This window comes from Anolis sagrei, chromosome 4 (genome assembly GCF_037176765.1).
Source record: "Anolis sagrei isolate rAnoSag1 chromosome 4, rAnoSag1.mat, whole genome shotgun sequence".
Lineage (NCBI taxonomy): Eukaryota > Metazoa > Chordata > Lepidosauria > Squamata > Dactyloidae > Anolis > Anolis sagrei.
In genome coordinates, this window is record NC_090024.1 from 64299467 (window position 1) to 64316083 (window position 16617).

The following is a 16617-nucleotide window of genomic DNA, read 5'->3' on the forward strand; positions in this document are numbered from 1 at the left end:
CAGTGTGGGCTCGAACTGATTTAGGAATGTGAACCCCCACTCAGTGTGGATGAACCTATTATTAGTCATTATTTTAATCTTACTTTGAGGATGTCTAAACATCTATAATCCCTACAGATAAATATTTTATTTGAGATAGAATTTCAAGTTTCATTCTTATGAAAATGTGCTTGCTAGCCAACAGCAAGTTATCTCCCCATGATACAGCTTTCTAAAGAGAGAACAATGTGTTCAACAGTATTTCCAAGACTTAACCTTTGTCGCTCTTGAAAAATCCTTTACTGCCCTCCATTTTCAAATAACTTTATTGGATCACCTAGAGAAAAGATATAAAGATATCGCCTATATACAGTGACTATGTATTTGTGTCTCTGGGGTGGTAGAAGACGTAGTTCACTATTTTAATACACTGGCCATTACATAGTGACCAAAAGATGAATTTCTTGGGAGACCTCTTGAAAGCAAGGGATACTTGGATGTTGCCTGATACTATTTGTGACCTGTTGGCAAATCATTCCAAATCCATTACACTCAAGGTTGCCACCTTTGCTGTAGCAGCCCAAAAACTCATTCCAAATTCCTAAAGACATCAGCAGTGGACTGCAAAGGGGATTAGTTTTTGTAGCTGCCATTATTATTGTTGGTCCAAGATTTTATCCAGTAACTTCTTGTTTTATTCTTTTCAGTTCTAACTTCCTTTGTGATCCTTTTTCTAATGTAAGCATGTCAATAGTATGTGATTTGTTGAGCCAAATACACTGCATTATCTGAATTTTTGTAATGGATATTGTGCCACAAACAAATAAAACTATTCCACAAACAAGTAACTTGTTTCAGATAGAGCACGGTATATTAAGAGGGTGCCATAATCTAAGAAAAGAAGTCATAGGGCGAACAAATGGCTAAACCTTGAAAAACCCAAATTAAAAATAAAACATATAGCACTTGTGGTGGTGATTTACTATTAACCCAAACTATCAGTGGTGCTGGCATTGAACATTTCATCATCTGCAGTATTTTTGTGGAAACATGACTCACTGTAGATGAAGTGCTTTGGACAAGTGTGATTTAATGGATTTTATAAAATCTTAACCAAAAAAATCAGTTGAGTTAAAGATCAGGTCAAAGAGAAAAGATTGGGCTAGGTTGTTATTGTATCTAAGAATTATAGGTTAATTTGCTATCAGTATGACCTACCAGAAAACTATTCAGCATAGAGTGTTGTGTTCAAACAACACAAAAAGTCTGCAGTCAGGAACAAACCAATACAAATACTTTAATGGCACCAGCCAATCAGTTTGGAAGATAAAGTTGCTTAGTGTTCTCGTCTTTCAGAGGATTTGTGTTTTCCTAGATCTTCAGAGCTCTTAATTCTTAACCATAGTATTCAATGTTTCAAGGCGGCTGGCAAGTTTTCCTCCCAATTAGCCATGTGCTAGGTGTTTGCTGAGACAGATACATGAAAACAGGATGCAGTCTTTAAAAAACTGTTTTTGTTGTTTGACCTTCAATTTTTCATTGCCTTTGTTTCTACTGTTAAGTTTACCATTCCACGTTTTATTTCTGTTAATACACAAGTTACTCCTTACATGGTTCATATATAATTTAATGTTTACATATTTGTATCCCTCAATATTTTGCATTTAGATTCATTCGATTCACTGGGATTTTTTCTACAAATATGTTTTTGTAATGCCATTTATATATGATATATAGAATACAAGAAACAATGTGTAGTGGTTTTGAGCATTGGACTATTACTCAAGACCAGGGTTTGAATCACTGCTCTACATGAAAATTCTCTAAATTACTTTAGGCAAACCTCACTCTCTCAACCTCAGAGGAAGGCAAAGGCAAATGCCCTCTCGATAAACACACAAATAATCCATTATGGGGCTTCCATAAGTTGGACAGGGCTTAAAGGCAGAAAACAACAAGAACTACATTGAATACAGAACTTGTAAACGTTACTCTTTGGAACACAGTTGATCAAAATTTCCCAGTCAGCCAGTATAGCTGCTGCCCACATTGCCTAGAGTAGTGTTTCTCAACCTTCCAAATTTCATGGCCCCTTAACACAGTTCCTCATGTTGTGGTGACCCCCAACCATAAAATTATTTTTGTTGCTACTTCATAACTGTAATTTTGCTGTTATGAATCCTAATATACATATCTGATAATGCAGGATGTATTTTCATTCACTGGAACAAATATGAAATGATGAAATGCTCATCATTTAATGCTTATAGTGAGATACTCAAAAATATAGTTAATTTGATTGTGAAAGGAATAAGCTTCTATGTATTTGTTTAATTGCTGTTTTCATGAAAAATGGCAGCTGCTTTAGATTTTTTGGAGAGGAAGGGAGGGGAGGTGGGAGGAACATAGCATTCTTTCCTACTTAATCCTTTGTGGAAGAGTGGTACTAGTTAGTTATCAGTTCTCCTTTTCATGTGACTCATTGTACAAGTATGATGTGTTGATTTCATATGTTGACTTTGCTTTCTTATTCTACAAAACCTGGTTTTCTTTGTGAGCAGCTTTTATTCAAGTGTACATTTGTTCTGCATAGCCTACATCCCTGAGACCCAAAGTGGTGGCCCATGGACGAGTGCCGTACCATTGGCTACTAATATTTGTCAAGTTTCCAAAGAAGCAAGCAGAACAATTGTAGCCAAGAGAGATAAATATGGTACCTGCCCCTGATATATTGGTGCAATATTGTTGGTCTGCTACATCAGATAGCATGGGATCCCGCAATGGCAGTGAGTTATACTAGGTGACTGTTGGGATCCCTTTCAACACCATGATTTACATGTCACAAACCTGATGTAAGGTCTCACCCTATGAATGCCTTTTTTCTGGAAAATCACTAGTAATAGCCAGTGGCTTCTAAGTCTCTGAAAGGGGGAAATTACTGCAGATTTTAGTCTGAATGTTAAAGGAATTATCCTGCTGGCTGAACCTGTTGTAGAATAGATTTCATCACCTTGGATATCCCTTTGAAGTAACCCCTTTGGGCTAAAGCTTAGAGCAGATGAACATGGCATAACAGCCATAAGCCATGGCTGGTAACAATGGTATTTCTTGAAAAATTCTGAGTAGGGAACATAACTCAGAAGTTGTGCTGTGTTAAAAAAAATCCACATAACAATAGATTTGTACTATTGTTTGGTTGATGCAAGATATTAAGCAAGTTAAACTTTCTGATAAACAAAAATATGTAGCCAATAATAAATTTATGTCTCTACATTTTGGAAAATCAAATTCCTATGTTGTATCATTTCAATCTGTCAGGGCAAACCCTATTCTTCACCCTGACATGATATATTGCTATGTGCAGAGAGAGAATATTTTGTGGATTACTATTCATCCTACCAATAGTCCAGAGAAACCTTTATAACCAAAGTCTGCTAAATGTATAAACTGGCTCTAAATAATGGTGCAACAAATTTTGATCTTCCTTTTTATTCCACTGTATCCATTTTAACTGTGTTTTATGGAGCTGAATTGTAAAAGGTAGGAAGACTGAAAATTGTATCCATACTGCATGAGAAATCTACAGTACATGATATATAACCCTGACATCCTCACCTTTCTGGGAAATAATGTATCCCTTTGCCAATACTGGAAACTCTCATTTAAAAACTGGGATATCATTTTGTACTTGGAGTGTCTTGGGTTGTGCAGCTGATGTGCAATTACATCTTGTATGGGGAGGTAAGGGTGATCTGGAGAAAGCTGTTGAATCACTAGGTATCTTATTCCGGGGAAAATGCTCATCTGTGTGGGATGTTCAATTTTCTAATGCATAGCACTCAGGGATGGTTCTGAAAATGCAAAGTAGTTGATATTCATAAAGTGGTTTCATTTTATTGTATTATAGACTTTCTGCTATTATGGGTATCTCCACGGTTCACTGACTTGCTACAGAATATATGAAATACCATCAGAAACAACACTTTAGTTACATGCTATAAAGAATAAAAACTGAGGTTTATTTATAAAAATGCTACGTACACATCAGAGAAACCATCCATCCACCCTACTGATAGCACTTTTTATTTCTGGAGAGGAGAGAACAACTCTAAACTTTAGGGACACAAATTGGAATAATATACCATGTACATTAATTGCAGCATTACATTAATTCTTCCTCAAAGAGAAGAACTGTAAAATGCTATCAGCTCATTCTGTTCATTGTTTTAGAGATAAATCTCCAAGATAGATTATTTTAAGTTAACTGTTAACTACTGTGCCAAGGAGTGTGTTGCTAAACTTGAATTTTAATTGTTCCTCCAGTACATACTTCAGCTTAATGCAGACTAAGACTCCTTTAGAAAATCTTTCCTTTTTTGAGAAGCTTGTATTAGAATTCAAAAGCGCATGGAACTGCTGGGAGTATATTAAAATAAAATTGCTTTCTGTAGAAATTATTTTTAAAGTAGTTAACAGTTAAAGAAAGAAAGATGTTCCTGTTATTTAGATTTTAGACTCTATCTTGAAAAAGTTGGAACTGAATACATGTATGAGAATGGAGGCATTTGGTTTAGTACTAATAGAGATAATACTATCTAAGCTGTCTTTGTATAAATACCTACAGTCATTCTTCTAGGAGAGCCTGGTTTGAACATTGGTCTACAATATTGGAGACCAGGCTTTGAATCTCCACTTGGCCATGAGAATCCAGTGGGTGGCCTTGACACATCTTTCTCTCTCAGTCTCAGGAGAAAGCAGTGGTAAACCCTCCCTGTCAAATTTTGCTAAGAAAACTGCATGATGGGATCAGAAATGACATGAAGGCACACAACAACAAACAGTTACAACCTCATCAGGTGGGGCCACCATCTGATGGAAACATCACACAATGCTTCTCTTCTTGCCTGTGTTGTGCTGGCTCCAGTAGAGCCAGCACAGATTTCTGCTGCTCAGGTGATGCTTCCCATGTGTGATGGGAAATGCAGTGCCACCAGGGAACAGCACATGGGCTGACGGATTTGCCCAGCTGCCCCTCTGTTTCTTTGGTGAAGCCAGACGAAGCAGGACACTATTCGTACTAGCAGTGATATCATTGCCAACAAAGGACCATTATTTCTCAGTGAAAAACAAGCATATATAGAGAACCAGGATCATGTTTTATGGCTTCATGCCTATCTTCTGTTTGTTCTGAAAGGCCCTTTATACCTACAAATTGTACTTGGATGGGCTTGGTATGCCCCCTAATTTATGCATACAGAGATTATGCATTTTAACTCTTTGGAAGTTATGGCTAAATACAAAGAGTGGCAAAGTGCTACAGCAGATATTTCTGTCCTCATAAGAGGAGTCTTCTAACATGCCATAACTCTATCCCTGCAGGTAACAGCATATGTGTGTTATGTCATAGATGTAGATAGCTAAAAATACAATTGAGAAAACTGGAAATTATTGCAAACATAGATTCAGAGGAGAGGTTGGACATTGCCAGGGTTGGGGATTACATCACTCCCTCATAGTTCTTTGAAGGCTTGCTGCACTCTTGCTTCACATGGAGAATCATCATGATTCTCCATACACTCCAGGGATTTAGTTCTGGTTTTCCTTCCTTCCAGTTCCAAAGGGAATCTTCCAGGTCTAAAAGAACCCCAAAAGCAAAAACTTACTGAACTCTAGAAGGTATGAGATTGTTATTATTAGTTCTTCATTTTAAAAAAAAACCACAACTTTTCATCAGGCCCCCATGTCCCTATTTTGCCTTACTCTGTTTTGAAAGATAGCAGAGATTGAACTGATTCTTAGTCAAATACATATCCCCACTGTTCTGGTTTGGCAGGGATGGCCCCAGTTAATCTTCTGCTGTCCAGCCCCAGTTCCTCTCTCCTCCTAGTTTCCCCCTTTGTCTTCAACTTACTTCAGTTGTTGTAAATTGAGAGCAAAGTGCGCCATCAGTGTGTACTCAATTAACTCAGCAAGAGGGAGAGTGGAGGAAGGATAGAGTCTTCTTCTTCCTAAACATGGTAACTAATACCAGAGATTCTCTGGCTCAAAATAGTAGTTATGTGACTACTTTCTCATTAATACCGTAACATTTGCCTCCTTATTCCCTTGCTATACCTTTTGACCATACTCCGATGTGGCTCAGCTACATGTATCCCATTTAAGTGTGTGAAATGTTGGAGAGTATGCAAATGGGAAAGGCAATAAAAAGTACTACTTTGAGTTATAAAACTGTAACTGACATGTCTGAAGTGAAGAAGGAGGGATCAAACTAGTTGTCTGTAAGATGTAGAAAAAACAGGTATAGGGAAAAAAATTCTTATCCAAATGAGGGGTTCTCATAGGATTTGATACTTTAAAGGTTGACTTCTTAAGCAAAAAATATCCTTCACATCATGTTTACAAGGAAGGGATCCAAACTGAGAGAAATAGTCAAAGCAGTAAAAAATGTAAGGTGAAAACAGTACTGATAACACTCCCCAGCAGCTTCTGACTGCTGGACTCCAAAAATGTAACTTTTTCAATATGTGCTTTAGAGTTAGACTGGCTTAAAGAAGCCAGACAGAGAAACATATCTCTTATTAAACTGGGAAACATACTGTCAGCAGTGTCCATCTCTTGTGCTGTTAGTGCAAGCTGTACTTTTTTTCTTGCCATGAGAATGTTATATGGTGTTTGATAATACTAGATTCAATATTGCTTGAATGTTTTAAGTGCTTTGTAGATGACAGTTGCTTTTGGTAGATGTGCATTTACTGGCTCTAAGCTATAATGACTTCATTTTAATAGAGAAACTCATTTATTTGAATGTTCTCAACTTCAGTCTGTAGTTTGCTCATACTTATCACTTGGTGGTGTATCCATAAGCCTTGGTTCGATTAAACACTTAAGGCCTTTCCCCCAAAACAAATAGTATTTTTTTCGAGTCAGATGAGAAACTGCAAGTCACTTCTGGTGTGAGAGAATTGGCCATCTGCAAGGACATTGGCCAGATGTTTGATGTTTTTGCCCAGATGTTTGATGTTTTACCATCCTAGTGGGAGGCTTGTCTCATGTCCCGGCATGAGGAGCTGGAGCTGACAGAGGGAGCTCAACCCATTATCTCTGGATTCAAACCACTGACCTATCGGTTATCTGTCCTGCCAGCACAAGAATTTAACCCATTGCACCACTGGGAGCTCCACAAATAGTAATGTGAGGATTGCATTTAAGGGATCCATTTTGTCTGGCCTGAAAGATCCAAAGGACTGAAATCTTTATGTAAAATATTACGTTCTGGTTGTTGCTATGTGTCTTCACGTTGACTACAACTAATAGCAACCCTGTCCCAGAGTTTTTTGGTGGGGTTTATTCAGAGGAGGCTTGCTGCCTGAGATTGACTCACCCAAGGCCACCCATTGAGTATCTATGGCTAAATGGGGATTCAAAGACCAGTCTCCCACAGTCATATTTCAACAATCAAACCACTACACCAAATTTGTCATCTTTATTATAGGCATCTCTAACCCACCACTTTCCAGGGGATTCCAACACAGTTGCTTTGGCCTTGGAAACAAATGTCCTAAACCATATCAAATAGATGTGAGTCCTTGTTTCCCTGGCTTCCTTTTGGCATAATCTTCAGTGCTGCCTGTTTTCTTTTCTTTTTTGGGGAGTTGTATTCAGGCACACATACTTTCTACCACTGGATGATTAAATGCTATCCCTCTAGCAACCAAGCTGTGGCTGACAAATGTATACTCCTAACCTAAATTAATTAATTCTAAAATAACCCCAATTAAATTATATAGCACTGTGGTCAAGTAAATATTAAATCAGGTTGTGTGCATAATGAAAATATATTTCCCTATCTGAAATCTTATGAGGTATTGCAAATAATGTTTTTAATAAAACATATGTGCACATCAGTTGCAGGCAAATGATGAAAAATAGTATTACCTGTAGTAAGACAGGTTAGCCAAGTGCCACCTGTTGCATAAAATATGTATTATTTTTCTTCATCTTCCATGGACAGGCTTCAGTGCTTGGATTATGTCTTATTGGGCTATCTTGCCTAAAGAAAGGAACATAATCTCCTTCTTGCAGTCTGCATTTGCCTCAGGAAAAGAAGCATATTTCTGCTTCCATTTGTTCAAATTATGGCATAATGAGCTATACCTAGATTGGCCACTTTGAATTCACACTCCTTTTTTTGAATTGACGGAATTCTATTTTAGGTGACATGGTAACAAGTCCTCAGTTGACATATTTTTCTAAAATGATGCCCAATTTTTATTTTATATATATATATATATATATAATAGGTAACTCTAAGAATAACTGTTGCTTGACCTTTCTGTTGCTGTGACAGACATGAGATCTTCTACAGGTTAAAATGTGATCCAATTAAAAATTGACACATCAGACAGAAGATTTGTTGACATTCAGGCTTTTCATATTGGAAACAATTTTCATATCTAGATCCTTTCAAACAAATGCTGCCTCCTTTATGAGAACTTTATTATTTAAGTAATGAATGAATGAATTGGATCTTTCCTATTTCTGAAATATTCAGAATAATAGATAGCGAGCTGTTGCCAGATGCTGTGGAAGATGGGAAGCACTATGTTACTTATTCATATGGCTTGTGAATGTGAAGGGAGTTGTGTGATTTGAGGGTTGGAGACGAGAGTTCAGATCCATGGAAGCCCACTGGGTCACCTCAGGCAAGCCATGTTCTCTCAGACATAGAAGAAGACCATGTCAAATGCCATTTGAACAAATCTTCCTTTTAAAAAATCCCATATGTTCACCTTAGGGTCACTTTATGTGAGACATACAATTGGAAGCACACAATTACCAAAAAAAAGTTTAAAAATTAATTGATATAGTTGATTTACACTTTTAGAGGGTTTTTTAAATCTCATATTCCGTGTTAGGAAGAAGTTCATCTGAAGATGTCTTAAAGATATGCATGCGCCCAAGACATTTTGTAACTTCACCTGATCATGTAGCACAAGGCTAAGGAGGATCTTGTTTTCCAAATACACTGCTGGACTATACCTCTCGTCAATCTTCACTGACTAGGTTTCATGGGTATTACAGATCCAACACCTGGAGGACCACATGCTACTTGCACCTGATGTACAGTGAACATAGAAACTACCTGATACTATTTCAATATAGCCCATAATTTTTGGACCAGTGGTTGTCCCAAGATTCCAGGAAAGATTCTTTCCTAGCCCTTGCCTGAAGATCTCTTGTGTTCCTTGGTGTTCTTCCAACTGAGTACTAATTCAACCCAATTCCAATTAGCTTCCATGGTCGGATAGGACTGGTGTGTTTGGGTGATGGTATTGAGCCTCCTTGATCCATGGCAATCAGAATGATGTATGTCTCTGGATTTTAATAATAAAATAATAAACAATAAAAGTATCTGGGTTTCATAAAAATGAACTCAGAAAGTTTCATTACCCTGCGTATCCTGTTCATCCTATCAATTTAATCTTTGCCATTATAGTAGTGTCTCCATTTTCTTAGAGTGGTAGGGACGCTATGTTTATAAAAAAGAATGATGCCATTATTAATTATTAATTATTTTAGTATTTTGGAATTTTAATCATCTGGTAATTAGTAAAAGCAGGCAGTCTTTGTCAGCTGCTGCAGGAGTTTTTCTTCCCATGTCTTTCTGTTATCTTTAATGCTTCTTTTGGTATATAATCCTTCCCTCACTGTGATTTTTGCTTCCCTTTTTTTTTTAACAGAGCTTCTTTGAAGGACAGTCTGCACCATGGGACTCTGCTAAAAAAGATGAGAACCGAATGAAGAATAGATATGGGAATATCATTGCATGTAAGTGTTGACAGCATAATTGTACTACTGTGTAAATTCCTTTTAGTAACTGACAACACTGCCCACTGATATACAGCTCTTTGTGTCTAGAGTAAAACAGAGCTCTAACCACCATAATAAAATAGAAGGGGGAGAAATAAATACTTTAGTACTTGAAAGATTTGAAAGCAGTAGAGGTATTATTAGAGAATGAATGCAGAGAGGCAGTTTCAGTGTCACATTAGACCAAAGAGACCAAAGTTCAGATCATAACTCAGTTCATTGGGTGACCTTGGGTCCATCACTGTCTCTCTACTTGTGTCACCTCTTAAGGTTGTTCTGGAGATAAAATGGGAGGAGAAGGACACAATGGGAAAAACAGGATAAATAAATAATAACAAAATCATTTTGTTACTCCTTACTAGGGCGGAACTATTGAATCAGGGAAATTTGCTTATGTCCTGGCCCACCATTCAGCAATTGATTCAATTAATCTACTCTGTTTCAAACGAACTAATAGGATTTCTGCCATTGGGTGGCTTCTAAATGAGTTAAAAATGACTTCTGTATGTGGAAGAGGAAGTGTCAGTTTTCCTTGGCCCTTGTAGCTCTCAGGTTGGGAAGAGTTGGGAAGCATATTTGTAGGGAACACTCAGTTATAGGGGGAAAGAAGAAAGTCCCATTGCGTGAGCTCCACTTATATGACATTGGCTTTCACCCAAAACTTTATTAGGCTGCTAAAGTAGAAGTGGGGAAAATACAGCCCATGGGCTACATGGGACTTTGCTAAAAAAGATGAGGACCGAATGAAGAATTTAGCAGAGTCCCCAACCCATGTTGTGTCTGTGGCATCTTAACTTTTAATCTCTTTAAACTACCAGCCCCCCCCCCCCCAATTTCTGAAAATTAAAAAAATGTAACCTCTACTGCAGTTGCCCCCATATAATCTAGTGTCCTATTGCATTGGCAGAAAGGAATTAAGTAACCAAACTATAACTCCTCATTCTACAAACATCACTTATGGACCATGAAACAATGTATTACATGTACATTTTTGATGAAAAGTCAGATTGAAAATGTCATGCAAATGGAGCACTCTGACTACATGGTATTTTAGTTGATTTCACTGAGGTTTTTTACGATCAAACTGTGGGCTCTTACAGACTGGTCAATTGAAACCTGAGTTCTCACAATATCACTCCTTGGATATTGTTGTCTCTATATCCACATGTTACATTATGTCTGGAGGTTGTTTGTATTGATTTCTTGGATCTACGTGTTGCTGTGGTTGTTTTTAATCCAGAGCTCATTTAGTGAGATGATCCGTGGTTCAAATGACACATTTTCTCCTCTTTTCAAAAGACTAATGGTGCAAAGGCGCTATTTCTCTGATATGCTACAAAGTGATAACTTAGAAAAGAACATTAGAAAAGAGAAGAGAATGAAACATTTTTGTTCTGATATGTCCTGGATTTAATAAGAGCTGGAAATGTTGCAGCTGATGCCAGAATTTTCCAGAAATTTGTCTGTAACAACAGAAATGCCATTTTGATATATTTATTTTTTAAAACCAGGAAGTACAGCAACAAATGTCACAATCTCCTGATAAATCTGCTCCATCTTGAATAACCCAGTAAATAATGGAAACCATCTATTATAATTATTATAATATTGAAAGCCCAGATGAATGAATATAAAATAGGGATGGTGTTTGCTCATTGCACAAAGAGAACCATACAGAAGAGGAGAAGCTGCTCCCCTTCTCAATTGGCTTATTTAGAGCTTATTTTCTCATTGCTCAAGCCTTGTCTGGAGTATGTTGGCACCTAATATCTGAGGACTCAGAGTTGGAAATCATTGCTGTATACTCAATGTGTGTCTTCCCAGCCTTTACAGGGACCAGTCCTCCAGGATGGGGAAAATTTAGCACAGAGATCCATCTGTTTTCAATTTTGAAATCTCCATACCCACGTAGCCATTTTTCAAAAACCTCCATTAATGCTCCATGAAAGGCTTGAATTTTTAATTGAAGAACAAATCAAAGAAAATATAACCTTATTTATATTTATATCCCATTTTATTTATATTCACTCATTTGCTGTGTCAATTACCTCTGTGTAGCCAATCACTTTTGGGTCCATGCTTTCAGTTCAGAATGAAACCCATCACTCTACAGATTAATGATGAGTCACAAAGGAAAAACAAGATAAAAATATTAGATGCACAGATCAATTACAATTTACAGAATATATTGAAGAGTGGCAAATGTTACTTTCATCACTGGGATCCCGGTTCAATTTTCTTCTCATCAGTATTTAGAAACAGAAATTGTGAGTTTAGGTTATTAGCATAAACAAGGTAATACAGATTACTAAGGCTCAGGAAAAACGATTTAGAAATGACTTGATGTAAGTTGAGAAAATTATGAATTACATATGTAAAGAAAGATAAAATAATTAACCCCGGAAAAGATAGCACATCATTGTTCAACATATCATTAAACTGTGGGACCCACTGACACAGAATATTGTGATGATCGCTAACTTAGGGAGCAAGCATATATATGACTGGGGAATAAGAAATCTAAAGCACTCCCATATCTGAGCATTCCTTTGCCCCAAGGGACAGTAAGAAAAATAATTTTGCAAATGCAAAATAGAATTTATCAGTGCTTTCAACTATGCAAACTGATGACAGTAAACCTGGACTTTTTCTTTAATACTTAGACATGCTTGTGCAAGAGTTGTTATATTTTGATTGGAAAGTGTAAATTGGCTGTTCAGCTTCAGAATGGAGGACTGAATTAATTCTTTCCCTCCTCCTGTTCCATCAAAAAGCAAATAAGTAGGTATTTAGCTATGCACCCACCCACACCCAGTTTTTCTTTTTATAGTCCCTAGGAACAAAACACAATTTCACAGCTATACATTTCAAATCCAACTTTAAAGCCACTGTATATAAAAATAATTCAGTTCTTATTCAGAAGAGGGGGTGTTAATATAAAACTAAATACAGGATACCAGCACACCTTTCTTCCACCTTAGACCTATGGCTCACAATGAGAATAACAAGTGAATTGTGCTGTGCCATGTCAATTTGATTTGATGTGAGGGCAGATCTTCAGGTCAGAGAGATCCCATGTACACATAATTACAAAACGGGTCAGTCAATGCCTTGTCTGACTTGGAGAACATCAGCGTTGCATAAAATCAGCACATGTGAAAAATCTAATACTTCTCCAGGATGAAATCTGAATCCATGCATAGAGAATGGAAAATGGCTTTTGTCTTTTCATCTGCCTGAAGGTGTCTTCTTATGTTTTAAATGTTTGCAGTATTTCTAGGTGACAGGCAACTCAAAAAGAATTTGTAAAAACTTATTGAGGAACTTAAGGAAAATCTAAAAAACAAATTATGTGACACCTGTCAAAACTGTCAAGAATTTTTGGTTCAGATTTTACAACTGAATACTTAAGAGTCTCATAAAAGTATATATACTTCACCAAATGTATGTTACACCAAAGAAGAGGTCATCAGTGGAGAGCCAATACAGCCTGCCAACCTCAACATTCCCCACTCCTATTTAAGATCCCATTTTCCAAGAGAAAACGTGTAAAGATTTTACCATCCTCTTACCTGGAGGTGGAAGCCATAGAGAGCAGAACCTATGGAAGTATAGGACTTTCGTAGATATAGAGCCATCGAGTTTGAAATGTATTCATTTGTTCTTTTATTTAATGCAATGGTTCTCAACTTGTGGGTGCCCAGGTGTTTTGGCCAGCAACTCCCAGAAACCCCAGCCAGTTTACCAGCTGTTAGGATTTCTGGGAGTTGGAAGGCCAAAACATCTGGGGACCCACAGGTTGAGAACCACTGATTTAACGTGAGGCAGGAAAGTATATGATGTAAAACATGGTGTAAGAAGAGCAAGGAGAACTGACTTCTTGCTTGCAATGAAAAAACATATCTGAAAAGATCGGTCAGTTTTTATCATGGAAGCTTTTAAAGATACTACTATGTAAATACAGACAGCAGTATAAATGTAACATCTTTACTTTTACATATGACTGTGCTCTGTTTTAAAGAAATATACCTCAGTATCTGAAAAGTTTGCCTCACAGAAGCCTCTTCTCCGATCAGTTCGATCTGTTTTCTTGTAATTGCAGTGAGCAGGAGAGATCTGCAGTGCCATTGTGGTATCCTGTAGTTACATTCCGTTAACATAAACCTGCCACACATAGAAGCCACATTTTCATCTTTGCACAATTTCAGTAATATATCATGCCTGTGCAAATCATTCCACGGGCCGTTGGATTAACTGCTGTGCTAGTTACCATACAGGCTGTGGTATGACTCATTGTGATGTCCCTAGGATAGGAGCTTCTTTGACCAGTTATTCCGCTAGCAGTTGTACAAGCACTGTTGAACAACAACAGCACTTTAGGCCTTCCAGCAGCATAACATTGGATAAAACCTTTTTTATTATTTACAGATGTAGAAATAAAACAGAATATATTGGAGATGATCAAATTTCTAAACAGGCAATATAATGATTCAGTATGCATTATGCATTAGATCCCCAAAGGATAGAAGCTTCAGCTTCCTACACTGCCCTTACAGTTTTAAGTTTTGTTTTCTAAATGCACAGCTGTTTCTGTGTGTGTATATTTAAAGCACAACAAACTGCTTGCTCACTTCTTCCTTTTCTGGAGCATGCAACATTTTAAAAACTGGGGAAAAAAGAAGTTGAAACATTAAAGACTATAGACCCCATTTTTGTCCTCCTTTATGTATCCTGTTATATAAAACCAAAGTAAGAGCCTCTTCCACAAACTTGCAGTAATAACATTTTAATAACTGTGTTCTAAGTCACTCAATCAGACTAAAGCCAATGGATCTTTAATGTTGACTTACCCATTTCACATTGATTTAATAGGGACAGTCTAGTTGAAGCTAACATGTAGATTGAGGTCTATGAGCCACTAACCGTTACTGTCAAAATGCCTTTTTTACAGGGTGGTGCAAAAGTCACAAAGGGTTTCAATATTTAATAACTCCTTAATTTTTTGAAAAAAATTACAGTACAATAGCATCATATACAGTGTAGAAAATAAATTTACATTATGTATGAAAAATAAAATCTTGTAAATGGCTCCAAGTATCATAGTATCCATATACAATATATATAGGACCCCTTCATGACTTTCTACCTTAATGAAAAAAGGTAGAAAGCAGTGACAGGAACATCAACAACAGCTCCATGTTTCTTTGAACATTTAGGTAACAACAGATTATTATCCCAGCATATAGCAATATGAAGTCCCTTTTTTCTGCCTTCCAGAACAGCTGATTAAATACATTGTGGTTGCTGTTGTGTGTCTTTGAGTCATTTCCAAAGATCACACTAATACTTTCACAGAGGTTTCTTGACAATATTTATTCAAATGGGGTTTGTCCTTTTCTTCCTCTGATGTGGACAAAGTGTGATTTATCCCAGATCAACCAGTGGTCCTAGAGGGGATTCAAACTCTGTTCTTCAGAGTCCTGGCCTCACACTCAAGCCACTAAGCCAGTTCTTTCCACATATAACATGTTGGTGACACACCCTTTTAGACATGCATCATTTTGTGACATGGTAATTCAGTTGGGAGGTTAAACCAACCCCTTATAAGAGATACAGACACATACATAAATTGTAATAATGAATTATATGGTGACACAATATGCCTCCTTAAAAACTTCCATTTATATATTATAAAAATGTATGATTTATTGCTTATTTCACATAGACTCAGAGGTATCGCTTTACATTCACCCAGCACACCTACACATTGCAGGCAACACACTATGTGTTGCAACACAGAGATTATCTGGCAGTGTGAACTCAAATAATCCAGTTTAAAGCAGAAAACCTGGGATATACGACCTGTCTGGAAGGGCCCAGAGTTTGGAAAGCTGAACACTAAGTTGTACTGGCTCTCACATTAAATACATACAAATTCCATTTTACTATAGACATTGACATTGGATTTGAACTAGTATTATAGTCTTCATTGTTGGTATTGTTGGGTGCTTTCAAGATGTCTCCAAGTTATGGCAACTTTATCACAGGGCTTTCTTGGAAAGATTTGTTCAAGGGAGTATTACCTTTGTCTTTGTCTGAGAGAATGTGACTTGCCCAAGGTCACCCAGTGGGTTTCGATGGCTGAGCAAGGATTAGCCCTGAACTTTAGAGTCATAATTTATTTATTTATTTATTTCATTTACTTATACCCCGCCCTTCTCACCCCGGGGGGGACTCAGGGCGGCTTACAGAGGAGGCATAATTAAATGCCTAAAACAATTGACAGTAATACAAAATACAAAAAAGCAGTTCAACAATTAGAATTAAAACATCAGCGCATAATAAAATATTAAGACATTAAGACAATCTCATGCTCGGGTTCAGAGTCCATATATCCATTCCATTCCGTTTGTCCTTGTCTGTCGTCAGATCCTTAATTTAACGCCAGCGTGTCCAAAGGCTTGGTCCCAAACCCAGGTCTTTAGTTTTTTCCTGAATGCCAGGAGGGAGGTCGCCGATCTAATCTCCCCGGGGAGTGAGTTCCACAGGTGGGGGGCCACCACCGAGAAGGCCCTGCTCCTCGTCCCCGCCAGCCTCACTTGTGAGAGTGGCGGGGTCGAGAGCAGGGCCTCCCCAGAAGATCTTAAGCTTCGAGGTGGGATGTAGAGGGAGATCCGTTCGGACAAATACACTGGGCCGGAACCGTATAGGGTTTTGTAGGTCAAAACCAGTACTTTGAATTGTGCTCGGAATTGGATCGGCAGCCAG

At 37.5% G+C, this 16617-nt stretch overlaps 1 protein-coding gene across 14 annotated transcripts in view; it reads left to right on the forward strand.

The window, feature by feature from the left end:
• Positions 1–16617, forward strand: part of PTPRM (protein tyrosine phosphatase receptor type M) — a 529398-nt gene that overhangs the window by 442011 nt on the left and 70770 nt on the right. For all 14 annotated transcript variants that reach the window (XM_060775055.2, XM_060775057.2, XM_060775056.2 and 11 more), the window contains one exon: positions 9720–9807. In XM_060775055.2, the coding sequence (XP_060631038.2) occupies positions 9720–9807 (88 nt within the window). The remainder of the gene's footprint in view (positions 1–9719; positions 9808–16617) is intronic.